The 27,143-nt window shown below is 40.4% G+C and overlaps 1 protein-coding gene across 1 annotated transcript in view; it reads right to left on the reverse strand.

The window, feature by feature from the left end:
• tusc3 (tumor suppressor candidate 3) overlaps nt 1–27,143 on the reverse strand; it is a 74,776-nt gene that overhangs the window by 31,525 nt on the left and 16,108 nt on the right. Inside the window, exons 2-6 of the mRNA XM_006630117.3 lie at nt 16,002–16,171; nt 12,408–12,525; nt 10,875–11,015; nt 7,880–8,020; nt 7,028–7,117 (exon numbers count right to left, since the gene is read on the reverse strand). Of these exons, the coding sequence (XP_006630180.2) occupies nt 7,028–7,117; nt 7,880–8,020; nt 10,875–11,015; nt 12,408–12,525; nt 16,002–16,171 (660 nt within the window). The remainder of the gene's footprint in view (nt 1–7,027; nt 7,118–7,879; nt 8,021–10,874; nt 11,016–12,407; nt 12,526–16,001; nt 16,172–27,143) is intronic.

A 27,143-nucleotide genomic window follows, 5' to 3' on the forward strand; every position in this document is an offset into this window, starting at 1 on the left:
ATGGTATAGGAGGGCTTTACAATGCACCTTCACGCAGGTCTCAGATTAAAACCTGCCACCAGCAATCCCCACTGAAGGCCAAGCATGATAATCCTGTTCACCGTCACTGTCTTTTCCAAGTTCCCTTTCTGCAGTTTCTAAAACACAGCCTAATGTGGAAATTCTTCTAAATAATCAAAATGCACAGAAAGAAAAACTGAGGGACAAAAGAGTACGCCTATTATGTCATTGGGGAAAATGAAAGCAAGTTTATCGTTGTATTTCTGCAGAATGCAATTGTTGTCCTGACTCCTCGCGTTCCATCTTATCAAATTATCACGCAAGGTGTTCTACCTCCAGCTGCTTTAATTATAAAAACATTGCTAAGTTATTCAAATGAACAAGGGAGAAAAATGCTGAAAGAGCATTTTTTTACACTGACAAGAGAAATATCAGCCCAAGCAAATGTATTTTTTAGTTTAGAAATCAAGGTTATGTTTTTCAATTTCATGGATGAATGCACAAAGATAAATAATGAAGAGGAATCCTTCCCATGTAACATGCTGTGCTTTTAGGGCGATTTTGATTTTGTTGCCATCAGTAAGAATCCATAAATAAAATAAATGTAAAAAAAAACATCTACTGTAAAACATATAGTGTGAAAACTAAATGCTGTGCCTTGCAAACAGACAGATCCTTCCTATGGTGTCAAATGTAGTGAAATTATAAAAATAAATATTAAAACTTGCCAAATGTGCCTTACTACAGACATTTACTAAGCATAACGTACTGTAGTCACAGGAAATGTCAACAAAAACTAAAGATGAAAAACTGAAATATGTTAAATGCGAGAGTATTCAGTCTGGTTAACTCAATACTTGGTGGAAGCATCTGTTTCATGTCAACAACAACAGCTGCAAGACTGGCTGGGGAAGCCTCCACTACCTTGGCACACTGTGAGGTGGTACAGTTTTTGTCCGTTCTTCTTGATTTGCAGATTTGCTCAAACTCTGTACAGTTGTCTTTGAAAAAGATTCACAAAAGGGCCAATCAAGGACTTTCCCATTTTTATTCTCAAACCACGCCAGTGTAGCTTTGGGTCGGTGTCCTGCTGAAAAGTCCCCCGTTTTCTCGTTGACAGACTGAAACCTTCGAGTTTGGACCTGTACTTTGCTCTGCCCATTTCCCCTTCAGTTCCAGTCCCTGCTCAGAAGAACTGTCTCCATGGCATGATGCTGCCACCACTATGCTTGCTTGTAGGGATGGTTGATGCTGCCACCACTATGCTTGCTTTTAGGGATAGTTGATGCTGCCACCACTATGCTTGCTTGTAGGGATGGTTTTAACTGTGTTGGGTCTGTGACAAATTTAAAGCTTGACATTTAGTTCCTATAGTTCCAGTTGGGACCCAGGTGACTTTGGCATGCCACATTTTCACAGGATCACTCAGGTGCTTCTCTGCAAACTCTACTCAGGTTTTAAGATGTCTTTATATAGTATTTGTAGCAATGTCTTCCTTCCACAAGCTAGCTCTGTGCTGTGAATATTGTTGGCTGATGCACATTTTATCCCGTCTCGGCCATGGACCTCTGGATCTCCAATGTCTAGGTGTACAATTATCCATGTCTTGATAATGGAGTAGACTATGCTCACAGGGACATTCAGAGACTTCAAATGCTAATCAGTGCTTTTCAATTACTTTTATCTCTGACTTGTTTTGAATGTTCCTTAGTCTTCATTGCTAAGTGCTTGGAATTCACTACCCGATGAAAAACACTTGCAGAGACGGGTGTTTTTAGTCTGAAATCATGAGAACCTCTACTATTGCACATAGAACCAATTAAACTCACTGTGTAGCTACAGGAATTGTGTTACGTCATTTTGTGTACTAAAAACCATGGGTCAGTTCTAGGTGAGCTGCAGAGGACAGGGGGCAGACACAGGAAGGACTGTGAGGACAGAGGTGGACATTCGAGCCTAGCAAGGACAAGGGGCTGGGCCAGGAGCTGAGAGGAAATGAGGATCTTTAAGAGGTTCGGAAAGTGAGGTGCAGGAAGAGGGAAAGGAAGCCAAAGGCACCACGAGGTGTTCAGCTGCAGAGGAGGCAAAGGGAAAACAGGGGAAACCAACAGAGAGATGAAGAAAGAACAGGTCCGGATTCGAGACCTGCGCCCATTCGGCAATAGACCGGTGACGGGTGTTACTACTGTATGTCTCTGTAGAATTCTTACTGTGCATCAGCAACAGTGAACAGTGATCATGACAAAGTAAACTCCCGTACAAGTTACCAAAAAAAGATTTCCAAAGGTGTGTTAAAATGACAGGTATTCATAGCTCATAATATCATTTTGTTTTCATTACAGTTTACCTGAAAATTTACTGCAGTAAAATATTTCATCAAGGAGACGCTGTCACAGTTACAATTAGCAGGTTTGCTAGTATTTTTTTTAGGGGGGGAGGGAATCTTTAGAGCGTAACGGCTCACGTCTTGGATGTCCCTCTGATTTTTATCTTATACTCATAATTGAAAATAGCTTTTCTTCCAGCACACAATGCTAGGGCACTATATAATTAGTGTGAGAGAACAGCAGAGAGGACTAATATTATATTAGGCACACTCTAGTTCAAATGCACAGCTTGCCAAAGATGAAATCCAGATTATTTGAAGACCTTGTTAACATAAGTGACTTTTTCTCCACCACTTATTACTTGAGCACACAACACAGCCAGCACTGCTGCTGGTAGAGTTTGGCAAGATACTGTATCTTAAGGCACAATGAAGATGTAAAGAAGATGCCTGGGTCTTTGTTTATGGAATTATTTCCCGACATAAATTATCATAAAACCATAATGCATGATAGTTTAGACAAAATAGGCTTTTAGGAAGGTCCCACTTCCCTGCACCCCTACTGTTTTGTATAACTCTGTTAAGGCACTTTTCAGCGATGCTTTGAAAGATTCAAGGCAAGTAAGGTGAATGTGTGCATTTCACCACATTTTGAGACACTGGCTCACAGAAACATTTGTCCTGCTGAGTTAAAGCCTTAAGACGTACCTCTCAGCATCTGCAGCATCTCAGGAAACGAGATAAATAATGAAAAACAAGTGAAGGAGTACATCAGTCTGAAGTACAATGTAACCAACTCGACAGCCATAGAGAGATAGGGAAATGCTGAATGCAGGATGTATTAAAAGTCTGACATGTTTTAGAGCTCATGTAACAACTCTGGGAGTAAATGAAGAAATAAGCCATTGCTGGGTAGCTGTGTGATGTAGTGATTAAGGTCCCTGCAGTTATAACTAGAAGGCTGTGGGTTCCAGCAAAGGCACTTAGCTTAAACTGCTTTAGAAACAATGCCCAGTGGTAGACAGGGGTATGCATTTAAGAAGCTACTTTGGGCCTTCATACTTTTAGTGTTACACTCACACTGAAAGTGCAACTTAATTTACATATTTAACCAAAACAATACAGTCTTGTATAACAATTCTGTGTTAATTAATTATTGACCTAGACCACTGTATCCTTAACTCTTTTCTAAGGCACACAAGGACTTTAACAAAATGCTATAGAAGAGGACCATTTCCAGACAGCTGCCACATTATATAATAACTTGACATCTTTGCCCCACTCGCTTGCCTTACGCAATGCAAACGATTTAGGGCACATAACAATTTTAGCACAGCCTACGCCACTTCACGCAAGACAGACATTGCCATCGATCTTGGATTCAAGAAACTGTTCAGCTTGAAGACTGACTTCTGAGCTTGACTAATTCAGGAGCACTTTCATTCCCTGCAGGGCGCGGACCGAGGGACAGTGTGGTTGGCGTTGAGCGGGGGTGTTTAACTACTACTACTTGGTTTCATAAATTCTGTTTAAAATAGATTCTGGGCGTCCTTCTCCTTCCCATCCTTTTAGATGACCGCTCAGTCTCCGTTCCAGACAGAGGGGATTTTGGACGATAACGCTATCGCCTGCTGAACAAGTCTTGGGGAAGGCCGGCTGCTCTATGATGCACAAGGCTGGGAAGAGCATACGAGCAGCAGAATCCTAGAGCTCAGCCACAGAGCAGCCACCAGCAGGCTGGGAAGCTGGCCCTGAATGGCACAGATGTTCCTGCAGGAGTACTCTATCCTCGGGGCTTTTCTTGTGCCAGGCATGGGAGCTGATTGGTTGGCTTCTCACAAGACTGCCTAGCAAGTGGCATTCAGAAGAGGATGTTGGCCTAGACACACGACCCCCCCCGACAGGCAATGTGAAACATGTGGAAGTGCATTTAAAGCTGAGAGCAAAGGCTCTTGTTTACCCAAAGGGTTGTAGGAGTGTGGAACAAGCTATCACGCCATGATGTTGAAGCAGATATCCTGGTGTCTTTCAAGAAACCGCTGTATAAGATCTTGTGATCAATTAACTACTAACTACCAAAAGGGTAAGACAGGTCAAATGGCCTCCTCTCGTTTTCAACAGTTCTCATGAAAGAAAGTTAACAGCTTTGACACTCTGTGCTACAAGACTGAAACGAGGCTTTCAAGAAACTTGAAAGGAAGAGAACAGAAAGGAAATAAAAGACAGAACAGAAACGAAACCACCACACACTGTACTGAGGTTATGAAATGAATGAGGCCGAGTCGAAAGAGTCATGTCAAAAGCCACAAATAGCTGTAGCCCAACGAAAACCTTCTACAAATCACACGTCTTTGACAGTTCAGAGCCTCACTATATGAAGTACAGAAAACAAAAAGATGTAGTTAGATACAGTTAGGTAAAGCGAGGTGGTAATACAATCAAATTTTGTAATGAAAGACATCCAAAATGTCAGATCTATGAATGTATTAATATTATATAGCAATATTACACAATATTGAGAAGTACAATATATGTAATATGACAGATACGACAAGCACAATGTCTATTCAAAGACACAATAAAGACAATTTAGTCTTTTACAGCTGATCGAGTGTTTTATTTTAACAAAGATGTGATGGTTATTTACTGTCATACCGATGCCTGATAGGGTCATATTCCTGTGGTTTTAATCTAAACTGTGACAATATTTTGCAGCCGTTTCTTCTTTTTGTATAATTATTTCTGGACGCCACTGCCTGGTGACAGCTACAGACTGTTAGCTTATTAGTGTGCACAGTACAGAACTAAAGGTCTGTCCATTAGCAGAAGAATTATATGTAATCTCCAAAACGCACAGAGATAATTAATTAATTTCACTGCAGCTGCAAAATGCGACTGTGACTTTTGTAAGACATAAAATGTAGAGATAAGAAATTTAAAATCTCATCAGCCATTTTCAGTGCAGAACAGAGCAATCCACGGATATGCACTGTGGGGAAGGGGCACATTGCAGAATCCCATTAACTAATACAAGATAATTGCCCTGAGTAAGCTAAATAATTTTAACTTGGACATCAGTCAAGACACTATGCACCATATGGCAGCTACAAACAAAAACAGATACATCTCCAGTGCCTGTCTGTGTGACCATGTCTCTTTGAATAAAGGCAGAGGAGGGTTGCTGGGATGGAGCGCCTTTTCTTTATTCCTTGCCTGGGATTGTATAATTACAACTCACCGTTTTATACTGATTAGGAAGAACAGGCGCTCGATTGCTTTCCCACCTTGCATGGAGAGGTTTAAAACCAGAGATCATTCAGAAGAAAGAACCTTAGTTTAATTTACAACTGCAAGTTTAAAATTAATCAGGCCAGCAGATAGGGACTTTAAGGTAAACACTGTAAGCCAAATTCCTCTCCTCTGAAATTACATTCACCTTGCAAATCACCCTAAGTGCTTTAATAAAAATCATAAAGTGGTTAATGATCTATATTTAAACCAACTTGCAACAGAGTAAATGCCAATGAATACAAGTTCTTCACACACTGAGGAAATCTATTATGCTTCCACAGTGCTGCTCTGGATCCAGCTCAAAGAGGATCAGCTGGGTTAATCCCTGGCCTTAAATGAATGTCGTAGACAGACAGACGAAAGGAAATGAATCTTCTGAGCAGAGAACATCGCAAGGAGACTTGACACTAGAGAGAGAAATCCTGACAGATAAGGGATAAAGTCAACTCAGACGGCCACTTCAGGGGCGACAGTATAACAAGCACCTGGGGGGACACAGTTTGTGTATTCTTTACACAAAGGGTTGTGGGTGTCTGGAACAAACTACCCATCTTGCTGAAGATGATTCTCTCTGATCCCGCAAAAACAGCTAGAACAAGATCCTTAGAGAACAAGTTACAAGCAACCAAATTAGTCAAACGGGCCAAATTTCCTCTGCATATGCAACTCTATCTTCTTGTGTCCCTCCTCCGAAAACTGCAAAAGCCTCATCCTGTTTCAGTATCTAAATTTGAAATCTGCATTATTGTTTCTTAAACATGTCAGAAAACGCTGGCATTAATCTTTTGATAAATTGTTTTCATTCATCCTTGTTCTTCTCCAGCATAGGGTAACTTTTAATAGATACAGCTGTTTCTTTGGTCGGTGAATGTCTTGATCCATCCAAAACCTTCCTAAAACAGCCGGATCATAATAGTAACAGAATGTCTATCTTCTGTGCTTCTGGGCAGTGGTATTTCTCAAACTCCAGTTGGCATTGTGTTATAAATTTAACATGATTCTACTTTAAGAAGACCTAACCTCGAAGTACCTAGAATAGGTTTAACAGGAGAAGGGGAATTGCATTATTTTTATTAATTATTATACCTAGACCTCATTTAAGGAAGGCAGGGGTTGCACTGCTTTGTGAAAAAAATCATTTAACGGTTGAAGTATTGCTGTGAACATATTCCTTAGTAATTATACAGATTAACTGATTTAAAATGGATACAGCTTTTTAGACAGCACATAATTTCATTCGTTTTTAAAAAAATCATCCCAGAGCTGATTAAAAAAGATTTATCCATGAATAAATGTGTTTTACAAATGACAACAGTATGCAAACAGCCAAATATTTCCTTAAGCCAACACTGAAAGCTGTTGCTCCCACAGAGAGAAACACAACGGAGAAAGGAAGACAAACGCGCTCACCACTTGTCCATTCTGTGGGTTCTTGTGTGCATAGGGCGGGCCACGAATATGATTCCACATCTGCCCAGATGTCATAGCAAAAACCACACACTGGGAAAAAAAGACCGAAGAAACAGTGACTCACCAACACATTCCACCTGGTTCCTACAGCAGGTGTTTGTTCTTTCATTTGCTTATTTCTTATGTTCTAAATGCTGCAAGAAAACTTCTTGTTGTCAATTTCACAATAAAAATTCAGAGTAGCGTTTAAGTTTCTCGCTTATTTTTCCACCTATTCAGAAACTTGTGAGTGCACAGAACTGAGGAATGGCTGAGGTCCTCAGCTCTCAACACTGAGCTGAACCCTGTTTCCCCTTCATTGAATTGAACCAGGAAGTCATTCAAGAGGTTCAGCTCAGAAGGAGTGTGGTCAGCTTCCAGATGAAAACTCGATATTGGAAGTTAACCCGATCCACATTCCTAATTTCTGGAGACACTGAAGCGGTGACAGGACCGGTGGCTCTGTGGCCCAGGATCTGCGCCTGTGGCTGGAAGGCTGCTGGTGCAAATCCCGCAGCCAGCAGAGGAATCCTACACCGTTGGGCCCCTGAGCAAGGCCCTTAACCCCAACTTCTCCAGGTGCGCCGTATAAACGGCTGACCCTGTGCTCTGACCCCAGGCTTCTCTCCCTGTCTGTGTGTCTCATAGAGAGCAAGTTGGGGTCTGCGAAAAGACAAATTCCTAATGCAAGAAATTGTATAGGGCCAATAAAGTGATGTTGTGTGATGTTATGTCTGGATGGCTTTCACAGTGGTTTTCTGCCTGTGCTCAGTCCTGGCTTTGTTTGGAGTGTGACGGACAGCACCTACTTACCAGAGCAGCCATGGCCCATCCCGTCTTGTTATAGATAAACTCCAAGTTATTTCTCCTCAAGTAAAGCAAACCTCCCACCAGAGACACCAGAAGAGCCAGTGCAATAGTCCCCGAATAATTTGGGGGCCTAAAAACCCGGATCTGAAAAGAGGGAAAACAGAAGTAATCATGGCACTACTCTTCTCAGGGCAGAACACCCAATCCGAGGACGACTGTGGAAATACAGAGCAAACAGGCTACTTCAAATGTTCCAACCATCCTTTCTAACAGCAAACACACCAGGCACCATGTCCCAAATTATTAATTTAGTCAGATCGTCTCCCAGAGTGCATACAGTATACATGCATGATTATCTGTCCATGTGCTGCCTACCTTAAAATTGCACAGGGGAAAAAAAGAGCATGTGTGAACATTTTACCATATTTGTATCAGGGCTCTGGTATAGCGTCAGGCTCTGTGAAAGTCTCAAGTCCTCTCGTTCCCTAGTTCCCTGCATGGTGCTTGCTTTTGATCCTCCACCCTGCTTCGTCTTGACTTTGTTTCTTGGAGCGCCCTCGGTGCCTAGTATGGCTGTTCCCCAGCTATGCACCTTCGAGGGCTTTGGTTTACTCCTCCAGGCTGTGTTTCCCTGTACTTCTGCTCGTCTACCTGGTGCCTGGCTGAGAACCCTGCTGCGTTGTGCTGTATGTGTGTGTGTGCTACCCACTCTGCCTGGTCCCTGTGTGTGTGTTTGCTACCCACTCTGCCTGATACCTGTTTGTGTGTGCTACCCACTCTGCCTGATACCTGTGTGTGTGTGTGTGCTACCCACACTGCCTGGTCCCTGTGTGTGTGTGTGCTACCCACACTGCCTGGTCCCTGTGTGTGTGTGTGCTACCCACACTGCCTGGTCCCTGTGTGTGTGTGTGTGTGTGCTACCCACACTGCCTGGTCCCTGTGTGTGTGTGCTACCCACACTGCCTGGTCCCTGTGTGTGTGTGTGTGCTACCCACACTGCCTGGTCCCTGTGTGTGTGTGTGCTACCCACACTGCCTGGTCCCTGTGTGTGTGTGTGTGCTACCCACACTGCCTGGTCCCTGTGTGTGTGTGTGTGCTACCCACACTGCCTGGTCCCTGTGTGTGTGTGTGTGCTACCCACTCTGCCTGATACCTGTGTGTGTGTGTGCTACCCACACTGCCTGGTCCCTGTGTGTGTGTGTGTGTGTGTGTGTGTTGCTACCCACTCTGCCTGATACCTGTTTGTGTGTGCTACCCACTCTGCCTGATACCTGTGTGTGTGTGCTACCCACTCTGCCTGGTCCCTGTGTGTGTGTGTGTTGGTGTGTGTGTGTGTTACCCACTCTGCCTGGTCCCTGTGTGTGTGTGTGCTACCCACTCTGCCTGATACCTGTTTGTGTGTGTGCTACCCACTCTGCCTGATACCTGTGTGTGTGTGCTACCCACTCTGCCTGGTCCCTGTGTGTGTGTGTGTTGGTGTGTGTGTGCTACCCACTCTGCCTGGTCCCTGTGTGTGTGTGCTACCCACTCTGCCTGATACCTGTTTGTGTGTGCTACCCACTCTGCCTGATACCTGTGTGTGTGCTACCCACTCTGCCTGTGTGTGTGTGCTACCCACTCTGCCTGGTCCCTGTGTGTGTGTGTGTGCTACCCACACTGCCTGGTCCCTGTGTGTGTGTGTGCTACCCACACTGCCTGGTCCCTGTGTGTGTGTGTGTGTGCTACCCACACTGCCTGGTCCCTGTGTGTGTGTGTGTGTGCTATCCACTCTGCCTGGTCCCTGTGTGTGTCTGTGTGTCTGTGTGTCTGTGTGTCTGTGTGTCTGTGTGTCTGTGTGTCTGTGTGTCTGTGTGTCTGTGTGTCTGTGTGTCTGTGTGTCTGTGTGTCTGTGTGTCTGTGAGTGGGTTTCGAGTGGGTTTCCTCCAGGTTCTCCAGTTTGCTTTCTAGTCCAGAGAAATGCTGCCTAGGTGACCTGGCATGCCTACGTTGCCTTCTGTATAGACGTGTGTGATGTAATAAGTGCCTGCATGTGTTTGCCCTGTGTTGGATTGGTATCCTGCTCTGTGCCCATTGTCTGCCCGGTTAGGCTCTGTCTCACTGCAATCCCTGTATTGGACTAATGAGGGTTTCTAAAAACATTCCTTAAAGAATAATGCAAACCATTTTTAGCACACGCGCACATACAGTTTGCACAAAGGATTTACTGCAATGAAAAGACATTTAATAAATATTTTGATTTCACTTTATTGAAAGAGCATTTATTGCCGTCATTAATCTGGCAGTAAACGCAGTAGGAGCAGTAGCACATGTGCTAGGAAAACCATCTGTAGACAAAAAAAAAACTTTTGTTATCCAGGCAGAGTCAATCACCTTGAGAGTTACTTCTTTTCTTGTCTTTCTTCAAGGTCCCATCTATAAAGATTGTCTCCAGAAGCCATGAGTTTCCTACTATTGGTTTTCGGTGTCAACAGACACTCACTTGTGCTACTGCCTCACTGTATCAGCTTGGTGTTGCTCTACTCATCTTGAATGAACTTTTTTGTTATGCTGTTGTGTTTATAACAGGGTTCCACAGCATCATCATTGCCTCCAAAACATTCTAGATAGGTAATTCTAATGCTGTCCGAGTTTTCCCAGACACAGCTGTGCGAAAAGGTCAACTAAAGCACGTGCAATGTACAGTATCAAGGCCATGTCTGTTTTGAAATATGATGTATTCATTGCAGTTTAGTTTTCAATGAAAGTTAAATGAAAGCAAAATGTCAAATCATAAGTGTTATAGCGGGGACAAATGTGCTCAAGAACTCTCTTTGTGAGGCAGTACAGGACCACTCTTCATTTGGAGTTTGAATGAAACCAAAACAGAGAAGTTTAAAGTTCTAGCAATTGGAAGAGCGTGATGCAGCTCCACTCAGAACACTAAATGAGCCAAGAGTTTTAAAAACACCCCCCCCACCCCCTTAATAAAAAAAGCAGGAGAAATGTTTGAGTCACTTACTTGCACATCGGTCCTGTCAGCTATCCACTTAGCAAGCTGCTCTGCTGCGAAGCCGATTCGCTGGAGGTCGAACGTGTCAGCTCTCTTGGGCTTCCCTTTCGGAGGGAAATGCATGAAGGTGGGGGCTGAGTTCATGTTAAGCTGCAAAGGAGAGAAATGGTGCCGTTAAATGTTAATTAAGTCAAGTCAACAGCGTGCATACCAAACAGCTGCTGGTTTCTTTGTTTCGGCAGTTTCTTGCATGTGGTGACGGGGATTTTGTCAAAAGGACTCGCTAACGGCATGCCACAGATTTAATTGCGACAGTTTTCCAAGTAATAATTACAACAATTATTTGCTGTAACTAATAAGACTAAAATACATCTTCACTGCACGTTACTTACTGTACAAGCACTGTCACTTGTCAGTTAACTACATCTCTTTTTCTTGCAACAGCGTAATCTTTACTTCAACACAAGAAAACATATCTCTTATGTTGTCAGAGAACTTATCTATTTAAAAAAGAGATTACATTTCAATAAACTATATCATATCATAAGAAAACAAAAACCACAAAGCTGACCTGACAATATAATTTTCCATGTATTAGAAATTACCTGTTAAGTAAAACTAATGTTTAGCTGACTGGCATTTAGAAAACCTGTTAAAAATGAAAAAGTTCAGAGGCCCATCTGTTTATTTTCAAATACTTGGCACAGACTTTCAAGCTTTTCAAACCTTTCAAGCAGGTCCAGAAAATTTAATTTGTTTTAGCAGAAAAAAAAAACAAGATGACAACTGGTCTTTGGTTTCAAAATCAACACACACACAACTAGAACACTTGATCGTAAGTCAGTAAACCTTTAATGTCACTATGAAACATTTGTTTATGGTGTCTTAACCTGTCTCCTTCAGTAATAAAAAATATTTTAAAGCAAAATAGTCAATAATGTCAGTGATCTTACAATAATGTTAGCACAAGCTTCCCAACTATTCTAAATCCATTGTTTATGAAGGATAGTTCAGCCTACAATTTCTCTGATTTACAGAGACAATGACTTACACTATCTTTAACATCTGCATAGTCTAAGGCTGAGAAATTGAACAAACTTGCCTCTGGCAAGCAGTCTGTACTGGAACTGAATTCCCTTTCTCCTAGTGCTTTTGTACAGAGATCTGTGCAGCTTATTAAAACCTGAATTACGCTATTTAAGGGTGTTATATTCTGTATGATTCTGCTCTAAGTACTTAAGAAGCACAGTGTAACAGAACGACCATGCATGGATCCTTGAAACTCTATGCAATCTGCTAATAGGTGTCCTCAGAATAAAACCCTCACTGTGCTAATTCACCAGGAAACTGTCTGTGCGGGAGCTGAAAACTAAACGCAGACAAGTGAAATGGGTGTTTCGTAACAAGCGACAAAAACAGATCACAAACAACGCCTGTGCTTTTAGCATCTGTTCTTTCAGGGAAGCCGTCATTTGACAGAGCCCCTGGACATGTTAATTAGCCCAGAGGAAAGCCCGTGTGTGGAGTGACAGACTGAATTACCTGCTGGAACACATCCGCCCCCTCATCGTAGTCCACCACAGTGAAGAAGAGTTTGTTAGAAAAGGCGGACGAATAGCGCCAGGAGTTAGCGAGCACCTGGTATTCTTCATTAGCCTGTCTGTTTTAAAGAAAGCAGCAAAACGAAAGAGATAGAAAAGATCATCAGTATTCAGAGTTGGTAACAGAGCAGTGCAGGGGAAGAAGGGTGGCTTGTATACCACTCAACTTTCAGAAATAATAAGAAGGCAGCCAGCTTTTAGAGACTCTTCTCACAGAAACCAATGGCAGACTGAAAAACAACCAATTAAGCAGATGATATCCTGAACTATTTGCGACACATAATATGTTAATATCACATTTGTCTGCCTACAGTCACACAGTCTACAGTCACTGTATCCTTCAGAACTGCTTGCATTTTCATTTTTGTTCATGAAGTAGTAGTAGCAGTATTCTACATTGCCCAAAGTGCACTCTAGGGTCACTTAGTTATGCCTAAAGCACTCGTAAAGAATAATATTACAGCTATTAACATGTAGGAACAAAGACCAGGCTTTCATATCAGTATAGTGTGTGCCTGAAAAGGAATTCCATACAAAGCTAGTATCCCCATATTTACTGACTTGAGTACGGCACATGTCCTGTCAAGGTCACTGTATGCTTGCATGATGCCCAGTTAACCACACTAGGAGAGGTAGGTGCAATGCCAATGACAATGAGATAATATAACAGGCAGGAGAGATAAAGCCAATAGCCTCAATCTCTGGTAGAGTGTTGATCAGTCCATGCAGCACATCTTCCATATCATCGTGTGTGAGTTTTTTTTATGTATGAAGAACTTAAAAAAAAACGAATCAACAAATTCACCCACCAAATGAAGTGGGGAGATACTGAACTGTGTCCCAAGGGCAACACTCCCTGCAAAAGGAAAGCATCAACACAGAAGACAGAGGACCACACATTTTCAGAGCTTTCTCTTAATGGAAAGTGTCAGTGCACTTCACACAAACCTCCGCACTGAAGTTAACACAAACACAAAATAATGCACAACACTGGAGTGTATAAGATGAAATATCCTATCGCATTTGCCCCCGTTTTTGTTAATCAGAAGAGTTATCATGAAAAAAAATCAAAATAATTCCTATGTGCACAATTTCTGAAATTCCTTCAAAATCATTAAGTATTTAATAAAGTTACAGTAGCTGTAAGCTGACACTACACAGTATTTGCTTCTGAACCCAATTCTGGTCCCCAAATCGTAAGTGTTAATACGAAAGGCATAAAAAATATTAAGATGACGATGATTTTAAAGCATGACTTGTTATTAGGACAGAGAAGATGAAAGGCAGAGTTTGCTTTAGGCAGAACAATGAAAGAGGAAGAGCTAATAATAGCACAGGAATAATACCACTCAAATCACTTGTAAACACAGTTAACAAGCTGCTCGTGAAGTTTTACGGCTCTAAATTTATCTCCCTTTCCAGATGGTAACAAGTTCTTTGTCAGGTGGTTCTGCATTAATAAGGTATTGTTTATTATGAGCACAGGAAAATTCATTCAGAAATTACTTAAGATGACAGGACATGCATTAGAAACAGAGCACTGTACAAGTGCAGTACCTACAAGAAGCACACAAAAACACAATTGCAGTAGAAACGTATATGATTAATGGTAACGTTTTACATAAATGACTGCTTAATACATATTAATTAATGATCAATTTTCTAGATGATTTGTTTAGAAAGTTAATAAAGCCTCCAAGGTTTTTATACACCCTTGTTTTTACATCTTAATCTAAAGTTTGAATCAAATGATAAGAAATGAATGTATTTTCAGAAAACAAAAAACAAAACCAACAGGCCTCTACAGTCAGTCAAGGACAATTAAAATAATCATGTTATCCATTTATCCAATTAGCTTTGACATAAAACCTTATGATTTTCTCAGATTCTGGAAACCATCAATACTGCATTGGCCATTATTTTAAATATATTTCCTCGCCTCACAACTGTAACATACTGTATACCACCTACCAACACCTAGGGTAGGTCCTACAAAATTTGGATGACATCCTTTAGGAACTGCAGCTGTGTACAGGTAAATTACAACTAGATGACATTGTGCCGGGAGTTCCTGAATCTCTGCAGAACATCATCTTTATGTATTCATCTATAAATGAAAATGCAAAAGCATTGTTTGATCATCCTGTTATGAGCATATTTTTTTTATGATGGAATGGATATTCTAACGATCTCTTTTCAGGCCTTATTAGAGAGTAATAAAGATTGCTGACAGAGTGTGTCGACCATTATAAAGATTAGACAAGTTGCTTTGTTTCATGATTTGCTGCTTTTGTGCAGAAGATAGTGTTTGAATGAGGACTCACAAGAAACACATTCAGGACCACTCTTATCCTTTAAAAGACAATTCTTAACTGTCAGCGGAACACTTCACATTTTAATAACAGCCAAAGACCTCCAAACAGACAACATGATTTACAACACCAGTGTGCCTGCCACCCTGGGTCATGGCACAACATCCATCTCACCTGATTGCTAACAACATAATCGTATAACTTAGGCAAATAAATGAATTTCACCGCAGAATTCCTTGGCATTAACTAATGTGCAGTATTTCAGAGTGAGCTTTTAATGTGCTCAAGCTGTAAAGATCTTTACGTCTTTACTGTCATGTGAGGTACTGTAGAACATCAAAGGCAAATTAAATCTTTGTTACTAATAATTAAATATTCATAATACCGTAAAAGCAAATACATTCCTCTTCACAAATGATGACCCATTTAAAAAGCTTTTTTATAAATGACGAAGTGTCATTTCTCCAGAATTTACAGTTAATTATCCAATAAAACATGCACATTTAAACACACGATAAATTTTGCCTATAACATCCTTAGTTTCAATACAGTGCTTCTACGGTTTACGGATGAAGGTCAAATATGAAATCTAAGACTTGGTGGTCTGCGTGAATAACATTAAACAGATGAAATGAACAACATTTTCAAAAAGAGAGACTTCAAGTTTCCGGATTTGATAAACAGCTACCAAACCAAATATTTTGTATTTGAAAAAATGTCCATCTTCTTTTCTATTGCCAGACAATGTGTAAGAGCCACGGGACTTTTTTTTTCCTCTTTAAATGATCAAGCTTGAATCCTTCCATTGAACAGACCTGCTGTAGGTTAACCAAGACAGCACATTATCTGGAATGCCACCCTCACAGTCAAGAACCTAGTGACTTCAGACTTCACATCAGCGTGTGAATATGTGTTAGCAAGGCTACTTTAAATGGAATTAAAAAAGCCAACTTCATTAAACCAAGTAAAACTTTCAGAGCAACTGAACAGCGTGCAACAGCACAGTAGGAAGACAGTGATTTGTAAGAAGCAATGCAGTAGAACATTCTATGTGGGGAAAAAAAAAACCTGCATCTGTGTTAGCTCTCTTCCATTGCACTGGACTACTGCTGTTGCCATTAATCTCATGACATAAGAAGCATTATTATATGTAGAATAACAAACAAACTTCTAGCCTTGAACACAGTATTATAAAGCACAGTGCGAATGCGGAAGCTCTGTACCTGCACACTGAGCACTGCCTCTGAGGCTGGAGGGCGGTGAACATCACGACCACGGAGTAGTTGCGGGGCGGCGCCTTCACGAATCTCCTGAACTTGTCTCCATTCATGCGAACCACGGAGCGCCTGGAGCTCCACTCCATCAGCTGCTCCACCTTCTCAGCCAGCATGTTCTGTCCGCGAGATGGGAAAAAAAGAGCAACTGTAAGGCCTCCGGCGAAAATCTAGAAACGATAAACGCTGACTTTGCCTTGCGATGGGTCCATGAGCACACACTGCACTTGCATGCTTATCAACCGCCTCGATGGGTTTCCAAAGCAAGACAGAAACACCTGCTTAGCAGAGCCTCGAGTCCATTTTAGCACAGTTTTAACTCATCTGGGCTGTTACATTTAATGATCGAGTGCAAAAACAAATGGAGACAGACCCACTTTGCCCCATAAATGCCAAAGCATGCATTGGATTATTTTTTTTTGGTTTAATTGTTTTTGCGTAACAGGAAGTATGTATCTGCATTCTCAGGTCGTGGAAATAAATGACTCAATATTACCGATATTAAACACCTTTTAACTGGTTTTGGATAACGTTCCTCAAAGTGATAAACCAGTTACCAAGAATACAGAATTGTTTAGAAACAAAAGGCACTTTCATGCCTGAGTAAGAGTCACATGGAAGGGAGGGGTCTCAAGTTATTTGCTGATAGCACTTTATAAATAGATCATAACAGTCAGGTATTGTAGTATGTAATGCTTGAAATGGGCAAAAAAAGCCATGAGCAATCTAGAGAAAGCTGAACACTAAATTCCAACTGGAAAATGATGCAAAATATCTCTACTTAGAGCAGCCTCTCAATATGGTATCATTTTGTACTTCATGCTAATTTTCTTCCAATTTCTTTTCAGACTCGACTCGAGTTCATGTAATCATCTATATACAACTTTACCCATACAAATTTACATACACGGCTATATTTTTTTAATGTTCATATCAAATGTCATTATACAGCTTTTAAACAATATTCTAAGTACAATCTTTAGTAATGTGCATCATTATTGCTACCTCATTTTGCATTTTGCACTAGAAAATGTCTGGGGCTAGCGCTGTGATAATAAAACTATCCTTCTGTTTGTCTTTAATAGAAAGTCAAAAAACAATGACGAGATATTAAAAGAATGGAACAGAGAACAGCCGTGAAACCACTGTTAAGCAAACTAATAACTATACAACAGCTTTGTCAGCACAGTTCTTGCTCTGACTTTCTGTCCACAATCTCAGCTGCCTTTTCACCTGCTTCCACAGGCCTCGGTACTTCTCACTTCTCACTGGTCGTCAGCATCTCACATACATTAAAAAACAATTAATTGCAATTAAGGTATACTTGAAATACTCAGTGTGCATTTAAATTAACACATGGGACATCAGTACCTGAAATTTTAACGTTTTCAAATAAGTAAAACATGTACTGGTACACAGTATATTTAGATACTTTTAAACTGCATGCACACTCTCCCACTGTGTAGCTGTGTGAAGAGACCTGATTTCTTTCCTCGACAGCTTATGTTGACTTAACTGGATAGGTTTTTGGAAGAAAAGCAGTTAAAAACATAATAACAGGATAAATACATATACTCAGAACTGGATGCATCTCCTCTTGTAATCTGGTGTAAGAAGAGAGAGCGAATGACAGTTATACAGTTGGCCCAATTAAATAAATGACTGACACTGCACAGTAACACTGTACTAATTTTTGTCTTTATTTTGAGTTATGTACACACCATATCATATGGAAAGTAAGATCAACATTCAGCAATGCCACACTACAGCTCTAATACTGCCAAATGAAACCAGCTGGCCAGTTTCATTCACAGTGGCTGCTCATGTGTTCAAGGGCACCTACTGAAGGCATTATCAGTGGCTTTCCAGAAATCACAGTTAAAAAGGTCTGCTCTGTAGTGAATCACCGCAGCACATTTTGTTAATTCAATAATGTGGCTTAAAACGTTTGCCAAAAGAGTCTCTTTCATTATTCAGTGCTCTCACGGCGCTGAGCTGCAAACCAGACTGGGCAGGTCTTCTGCCAACCTCTCGTGCTGAGAAAACAAGCCATTTTCTGAACCAAAAAAAGACAGTAAACCTTTACAAATACTGCATAAATCCTTTTTTCTGTATGTCTGTGAATGAAAAGCAATTTAATGTTATGCTTTACTTCTATGCTGTGCTCTTTCCTATTCATCCTAATAAAGTACAGGCAGAATATATTTTTGCAGCAATTCACTGGCAATAGATCTAGCAGGATACCCGACTACCTGTATACAGGGTTTAAATAGTGCCAGAAAACAGCTCTAAGGGAACAAGCCACAAACAAATGAAGCGGTCAGATCTGCAAAATATGATGAAGTGCCGTCATTTTGTTCATTAATAGCACAGAATGTTGGACACAAAAATAACACCCTTTATAATGAAACACAAACACCTATGAACTTTCCCATTTACTTCAGCAGCTCCATCTAGCATATGCCTAATTGTCTGAGGTGTTTACACCTATTTTTCAATTTCTAGAATACATCTAGAATCTGTATTTCAGAAGGCCTCCTGTCACTTTACGTTATTGCAAAACAAATGCAGGAACATGCAGAAAGCAGTATTAATAGGCTCACACAGAGCAAGGTAAATCTCATTGTGCAGCAAAACCTTTCCGAGCAGTTTGTAGACTCATGTATTTAAAACTACATGCAGTAGTCACTTCTAATCTTGCAGTGCTGCATGCAGTATTAGGATCATTACATTGTTGGATTAATTTAATTTTTTAAGTATGGATCCTGACTGAATCTGTCCCTCTTTTCTGCTTTCATATTCTATTGACAGTATCAGCTAGTTTTCCATCAAAGACACATGGTGCTGTTACCGATCTTTTTCCAGACTTTAGTGCATCAAAGTAAGTGTGTGTGTGCAAATATTAAAAACATGATACGTACATACAGTAAAGGTTATCCATACAGAATATAGTCATGCATGCAGATTGCCTTTATCTTCCAATGAAAACAGGGAATTCACAGTTTTAAAACTGGTGCCAATCCATTTTCTTGTTTTATTTTTAAGCCTTCATAGAACCATCTCAATGGGAATGTACCTGCACTGTATCCTTTGCTGGGAAGAAAGGATGGTACCATGGTTTGTTCAAAGGTGGGTTGGGAAACAGTGTTACAACAGCTACAATAAAACGTGCAGTTGACTGACAGCATACAATATGTACACAAGCAGATTGAGATCCACTGTGCCATTCTGTCAGCAGTTTGTCTCACGGGGTCTCATGGGGTAGGATGTCTTAGCATGAGAGTGAGACCAAACAAACTGACAGTGTGATTTGAGGTGGACACAACTACTATGTTACTGTCATTTCTTATTATTCAGATGAGAATGTTTTCTACAATATTTTTCAAATTTCAATATCCACAGCATTTATGAATACTGACAACACCAAATTGCTACAATTGCAAAATAATTTCATGTCGGTTGACACCATATACTGTATGCTAGGCCACAAATTACCAAACAAGATCCAAACTAAAAGGAAGAAAACTGAACACGTTACAGCCTATACAATAAACTGAATCTACCACAAGCTGAACTTAATGGACTTTTTCACTGTCATTTATGAAAGATGTATACGATATTTATTTAAAATCATACACAGTCAGTTGTTGTTTTCCATATTCTATTGTATTCACATCAGCAAAAACTTTGATAGAGGAACAAGTAAAGGTTTATTCCTGCTGAAATGAGAAGAAAAGAAACACAACGAGTGGGATATTTGATTCACAGATTACACACAGTTGTGATTGAGCAGCCAGTGTTTTCCTAAAATTGGACTCTGATATCCTTCTTCTAGATCAGACCAAATAACGCATCCTTCAGTGTTGTACAATTACAATTGGGAAAACGCATCAGTCTAAATATAACTCTGAAATATTATATATAAAATATTATATATAAAAGCCAGATTAACACAGACAGATTAACACAATAGTGAACTCATTTGAATATGGTAATTTTTGTAATATAGTCGTTTCATTTTATCTTTTAAAGTCTGTGATTTTGTTCTTTCGGAAATGGTTAGAGCACTTTCTTATTCTAAATTTAAAATAAATTCATAATTATAAAGCATATACATTTTGCATATAATGAAAACGTCTTTATTTGTACTGTGCAATGCCCCTTCAGTAAGACATCATGTATAAGGACATTATGTAAACAAAATCATTATGAACATATCAATGACATGAACTATTTGTTGTGAATTATATATATGTCATGAAACTCAAATGCTTATGAAGATTTCATGGGTTTTCATGAAAAATGCATGAACAGATCCTGAAATGAAACTATTAATGTCTGATGATTTTAATCTTATGAATATTTGATGAATTATGCAAAAATGAAATTAATGAATTTCTCCCGAGGAGCTGATGGAAACCATTCTGAACTTTTAATAGAGGAGGGGACGGTGAGAGCTTTGCAGTACACCGGCATGGCAGTTAGTACTGCTGCTTCATAGCTCTCGAATCCCGGGTTCGACTCCCACATAGGGGGCCATCTGCTGCTGTGGTTTCTGGCAACACTTCTAAGACATGTTGTCTCGGTTAAATGGCATCTCTACAGGAAATACGGGCCTCAGTGTGCGTATAAGAGCAAGCTTCTCAATAGCCCGCTGTCCCTCACTGGGCGTTTCCTGCCTTCTGCCCATTACCTATAGGGTGAGGCTCCAGTTTTGAAGATGGAAGGATGGTGGAGGTCTTAAAGAAAAGATCCTGATGCGCCCCCGGGGCATCAATATTAACTGGATGTTGCAAGCTGGATCAAACCTCTCCTTTCTTCACATTCTCTGCATCTTTCTGCGAGAAGCATGCCTTACATAAGGAATACAAAACAGCCGGAATCCATAACAAAACATAAATCTTTCAGTTTATTTTGCTGCAGCCAAGCTTATTATTTTAGTGAGGCACTAAAACAGCTGTGAGAAGCAGTCTACTGTAAGAAACAGGCAAAGGTTAATTCCACACTGAAAAGTAGAGAGAGGAAAAGCAACATTTCAGCTGTTGAGCTTCTTCAAGTGGACTTAAACTTACTTATTAATACGTGTTCAGCCAACGCACACTGGCACGGCTGCCCACTTGAACTCCTCCTCTAAGAAATGACTCTCAAGCCGACGAGCCAGAATGCTTCCGCTGGGAAAGCAAGTGGTATAGAAACTCCCCACATCACTGTTAACATAACGCACATGCGAACAGCGAGCGCACTGCTACAGCTATTGAGGCGTCTCAGGATCTAGAGACAATGGTAAACATCTACCTTGTGTCCACATTTGCACTTGTCGGGGCTTCAAAGGGGGTAAAAACAGTGTGTGGAAGACAAGGTGTTTGGTGATCTGTAGGGGGTGTGGGACACGATGATCAAAAAGAATCTTCCGCTTTACTGTGACTCTAATTATGTTCTCGATAAACCACTAAGAGTCAACAACACAGTCAGAAACACCGGATAAAAGGACAGGCAGGCAGAGCCACAGGAGGAGACAGAAAGGGACAAAAAAGAGAGAGGAACAACAAGGAGAGAGGAGAAAGCGTGAGCCAGGCGAGAGCACCTTGTTCAGATCAACCTTAAAGACCCGATTCGAGTTCACTATGTGAACCTTGTTAAGAGAGCTTGTCATTCTGGTGTTCAAGGACACTCAGATTTCCTTTATAAAGAATCCCTGCGTTCAACACATTATCCCCTGGTTAGTGGATACATTTTTAGAGTAGGGAGATAGGGTCCCAGTAACTTTAGATGATCTGTATCTACAAGATGAGAGATTTAGGTCCCATTCTGTTTATTTAGAAGTCAGGTTCATTGCTTGTAGGCATTATATACTGTAAAATGTCTTAGCAGTCTGGGTTTTTGTGGTTGCTCAGGACTAATGTCTCTGTGTTTGTATTTGTTAATACTTTGAATTACTTTGTAATTATCTGTTACTTAGTGAGTATTACAGTACCTTCGTTGTTAATAAATGTGTTTATCCCAATTTAGCTGTAATTTATTACTCTTTCACCAAAGCTGTGCCAGAGAACAAAGAAATCAAGTGCCTCTAACTATACCAACTGCTATACCAAAGATTTTCCTCACATATCTTGACAATTGTGGGGTTACAATTTTTGTAAGTACTGATTATCACGCTTGGTGTTTTGGTATTTTCTATTTTCTGTAATCCTCTATTTTCTTAACCCCCAATATTTGTAACAGTACTCTCCACAGCAAACAATGAAATGTGGGTGAACATATTAAGGTGACACAAGAAATTTCCACATAGAGAAAGAAACACATATATAAACAAAACAAAACGCAAATGGACACACAATCTGTCCCCCAGCTGTGCATGTCGGCACATCTGCAATAAACCACACTAGAGTACAGAAGTGGACACAAACACTCTGGGTCTAAGGAGCTGGGCTGACAGAAAGGACCAGATTTATTTTAAGACATTCACATGGTTTTACAATATTATAACTGTTCTTTATGTAAGTACACTAGGACAGACGTTTTACAATGCCTGCTTTAAAGAGTCCAAGCCAGACTTTTGACTTTGTTTTTAAAACCAAGAATAAGCCAAGGTGACTAACAGCAGGTCCTCTTTAAGTTCAAGATACTGTCATTTTCACTTGCAAAACAAAAGGCAATTTCAGTTACTTTCAAACCATCATGTGACTTTCATGATCCAAACTCACATATGGACTGCAACAAATTGCAAGATTTGTTTGTAGTTCTCTCTAATTGTTTTATTCTTAATTATATGTAGATATTTCAGCTACGAGAGCAGCAGTATACTTCACAGCTGAAAACTCACATTTGCTTTGGACTCTGTATACATTTTGGATGAGCATGCATGCCTAAGATACGTTAAGCCTCAGGTGATCATTTATGCCTCAATTCCCAGTGAAACGTTCTTGTCAGGGTTACTTTAGTTTTCTGCTTCTATATACAGTACCATGACAGTCCTTCTTATAACAGAACAGAGCAGGTAAATGATGTGAGAAATGAAATGCAGATCCTTCACAAACACCCAAACACAATTACTCTCAACACAACACTCTGTTGGATCAGTTATACCTCCTTGCAGATACAATAAAACAAAAAGGACCAACAGAAAATATTAACTCAGTACAATATTTTTTTCTGTGCAATAATAAGTTAAGCTTATATCTCTAAATCTTCTGCAATAAGGATAAATCAATGTACAATCTTTCTACTTATTGTACGAATTTTGACTTTATTACTGCCCACTAACAGATTAAACACTGTTCATTTCTACCTAATGAAGCAATGTGAAACACACTAATTATATGCAATAAACTAGGGCCTCCATTTGCAATTTAGCACACTAAGCTTTTTATTAAAAAGAACACTAGGAAGCTTTCATTAAAATGTAAATTTTCTATTGATCATTTAGTAAATTGAATCCTAATCATACACAGCAATAGCTTTAAGTATCAAACTCACCCTACTCTGAAAACACTAATTATTTTTTTTATATACCGGTTAATTCATGTGGTCATTTTTTTGCTCCGATTAGTAATTTAAAGGGAAAATGATCTGAAAAGATTTGCGAGCAACTTCAATTGTATTGTACTAACTGGAAGTTACATGGTGTAATTCCTCCTTGACCCTGCAGAGGAAAACAAAGTTCAACAGAGGCACTATTAATTAACTCCCTGTACAAAAGTCAATGCACATAGCCACAAGACGAAACACATTGCACTGTTAATGGTAAAAGACAGAAGGCTGCAGCCCCAGTCTTCCAGCACCACCATCTACCAGGTTTTCCTGGTCTCTTCAAATCACCATAAACTTAAGAGGAGAATGGTTGAATAAATGTTCACCCAACCAGTTTAACCCCTTTCCTCAGGTCTTTTTTACAGATTCTTTTTACATTTCTGGCATTTGTAGAGAGAGCTCCAGCAGAAATCCTGCAGACTTTCTAACCTTGAGGCCTAGTGGGACTGGTGACCTACTGAAACATGGGAAAAACTGTGAGCCCCTCTCTTGACAGAGGACTGAAAACAAAGATGGATCTGTTTTTTTACACTGAAGAGCATTTGCATTATCTATGTGTCCTTAAACATTCTTCGTGCCAGCTAATTGAACTTAACGCAACAGAATTCTAATACATTTGGGTTGTGGTAAAAACCCAATAGATACATTACCCATCACCACCACCTCTGCTCTCCTCCTCACTGAGAGCTGGTGTGTGGGGAGCGCAGTGGTGCACTCTGGCTGCTGGCATATCATCCAGAAGGGGGGACACACTGGTGGTGGTGGAGGGGATCCCCATCACCTGTAAAGCGCGTAAGCGCGGAGTGCCCAGAAAATCTCTATTATTTTTTTTTAAATCAGAATTAAACAGCAGTATCTGAAATAAGCACCAATGTCTCATACTCAAGAGTGTAAGAGTGACCTATTGTTTCCTACTGCACAAAATATTCACTAGGAACCAAAGTTCAGAACTAAGATTTTGAGCAGGTCTGAGGCGTCCAATCCTGTCCTTTAAGGTTATCATGTTACACGTCTAAGAAGTATATATTAGAGGCAATCCAGACACTAAAAGGGGTTTTCTAGATCACAAAGATGTTGTTTGATTTATAAAAGGATGTACATCAGTTTGTATCTTATAATTCTTTACATTAGTTCAACCAAAAAAATAGATCTTTAGCTCTCACGGATCACTAACCCAGAGAATGGTAACACGACAATGCCCACAGCAATGAGCTGACATATGACACACATGCTGACAGAATTACATTATGATCACCACATGGTCAGTCCAAACTGTGCTTCATAAATGCATCACGAATGTGTCACATGCTTGAGAGCAAAGGCTCTAGTCTTTGTGTTTTATTAATATAACGGGAGAAACACCCGAGTCCGCAGACCTGAAAGATTCATTGAAAGCAAACATTGAAGAATTAATCTGGAGCGATCAGACATCTCGGATGTTAAGATATGTATATTTATGCACAAGACAAAAGGACACCTGTGCATTCCAAACAAAACTTACAAAAGTGTCTTTGCAAATGCATGGATTAATTTCTAAGATGGTGAACACAGTCAGAGTACAGTTCTCACTCAGGTTTAAATAAGCTGACTACTGAAGGTACAGTACCTCGCAAATGGAAATTTTAAACTATGTCCCTTTCCAGGATGAAAAAGCAAGAATCAGCAAATACTCTACTACCAAGATTACATCAAGCCTCTTGAAGAACTCTGGAAATGACTCAGAACAGCCTAAATCATTTTTGTCCGCCACTGTGCTGTCTCAATCTCACCTGAGGCTACCAATAGTATTCATGAGCCGACTGAAGTGTGCTTGTATAAACTGATTTCCTTTTAAAGCCCTACACTGAAGAAGAAAAAATTACAACTCGCAATCAGGGTGTGAGTTCAGTTCCCCGGAAACAAACACCAGGGCCGAAGATGTTGTCTCAGAAGCGATGTACACAGGCTCCACATTTTCACTATAGCTACAAATGTAGAAAAAAAAACAAACATCTCACTTCATTTCAAATCTGTCACAATGAATAACAGATTTTCCCATCAAAAATGGATTACGCTTACTGTACTCCACCACTAACTTAAGGCTATTATCTCTGCATTATCTAATATCATTTTAATAGATCTTACATGAAATGTACTGTATGGTTTTGCTTTAATATTAAAACACAGTGGGAAATAAATCCACAGAAATACTTTCTTGTTACAGTTTCAGAGACATGAAAGGCACAGTGAATCTCACGAGTGTTTTGCTGAATCTGTGATCCAGGTGTGGCCAGGACCAAGGTCAACAGAACCATTTGTCCCTATTCTGAATCACCACGGTAATGATGCAGCCTGTGTCAATCCATATAAAAAAGCCAATCCAATCCAAGCAGCATGCATAAGAGGAGGTGAGAAACAAATGGCAGACGAATGTGATAAGAGCTCCAATTACTCCCAACAAAGCCATCAAGACAGTCTAACAGACACCTGTGAAAACACTGCACAAGCACCATTAATAAATCGACATAACGCCATTATCGCCTCATTACTCTGAACAACCTGTGCTGATAAATGTCTGCTTGCCAGTCTTATCACTGTAATTATACATCTATGTTTTTAGAATAATACCGCATATGGCACTGAGTTTTTTGGCATTATTCTGATTACCTGATCATTCAAGACAGTGAAACAGTGAAGTGACTTTGTCATAAGCGCTCAATCAACCTCACTGGCGACAGAGTTAACGGGACGCAGGGGATGATCCGATTTAACCTGAGTGTCAAACCTGGTGAAAATCAACAAAGAAAAACACATGAAGAAAACAATAGGCTCCGCTTGGCAAGGGGAGCAACACTTTTGTGGTGTCAGTGCACTGAGAGACCTGGTCGGAGGCCTCACTGGCAGTGGAGCCTAGTCCACGGCCATGATGAATCATGGTTCTGTGATGAACATCACGGCAGCTCTCTGGAATTTAAATAATTGAAGACTTATCTTTAAAACGACCAGACTGCTCCTCTTAAATCTGTAGTTAGCAGTTAAATGTGTTGTAGCCCTTCTGCCTGTTTTGCGTTTAATAATGCTACAATGTGCATTTATGAAAACCAGCAGCCATATCACATCATGCAACTCACAAATGTAATGGCCCAGTATAGTGACGGGGACACTATGCTTTAAAAAAGTCACCGTGCTGCGGATGAGATGTAAAATCGAGGTCCTGACTCGCTGTGGTCACTAAAAATCCAAGGGTGTTTATCGAAAAGAGTAGGGTTGTTACCCCGGCATCCTGGCTAAATTTCCTCCTGACCTTTACCAATCATGGCCTCCTAATAATCCCCATGTCTGAACTGGCTTCATCACTCTGCTCTCCTCCCCACTGAGAGCTGGTGTGTGGGGAGCATACTGGTGCACTGTGGCTGCTGTCACATCATCCAGTTGGGGCTGCACATTGGTGGTAGTGGAGGGGATCCCCATTACCTGTAAAGCGCTTTGAGTGGGAAGTCCAAAAAAGCACTACATAAGTGTAAGGAATTAAATTAATTATTACACCTCTCCTGCTTTGGGCTCAAAAGTACAGTAATTGTA

This window comes from Lepisosteus oculatus, chromosome 1 (genome assembly GCF_040954835.1).
Source record: "Lepisosteus oculatus isolate fLepOcu1 chromosome 1, fLepOcu1.hap2, whole genome shotgun sequence".
Classification (NCBI taxonomy): Eukaryota; Metazoa; Chordata; class Actinopteri; order Semionotiformes; family Lepisosteidae; genus Lepisosteus; species Lepisosteus oculatus.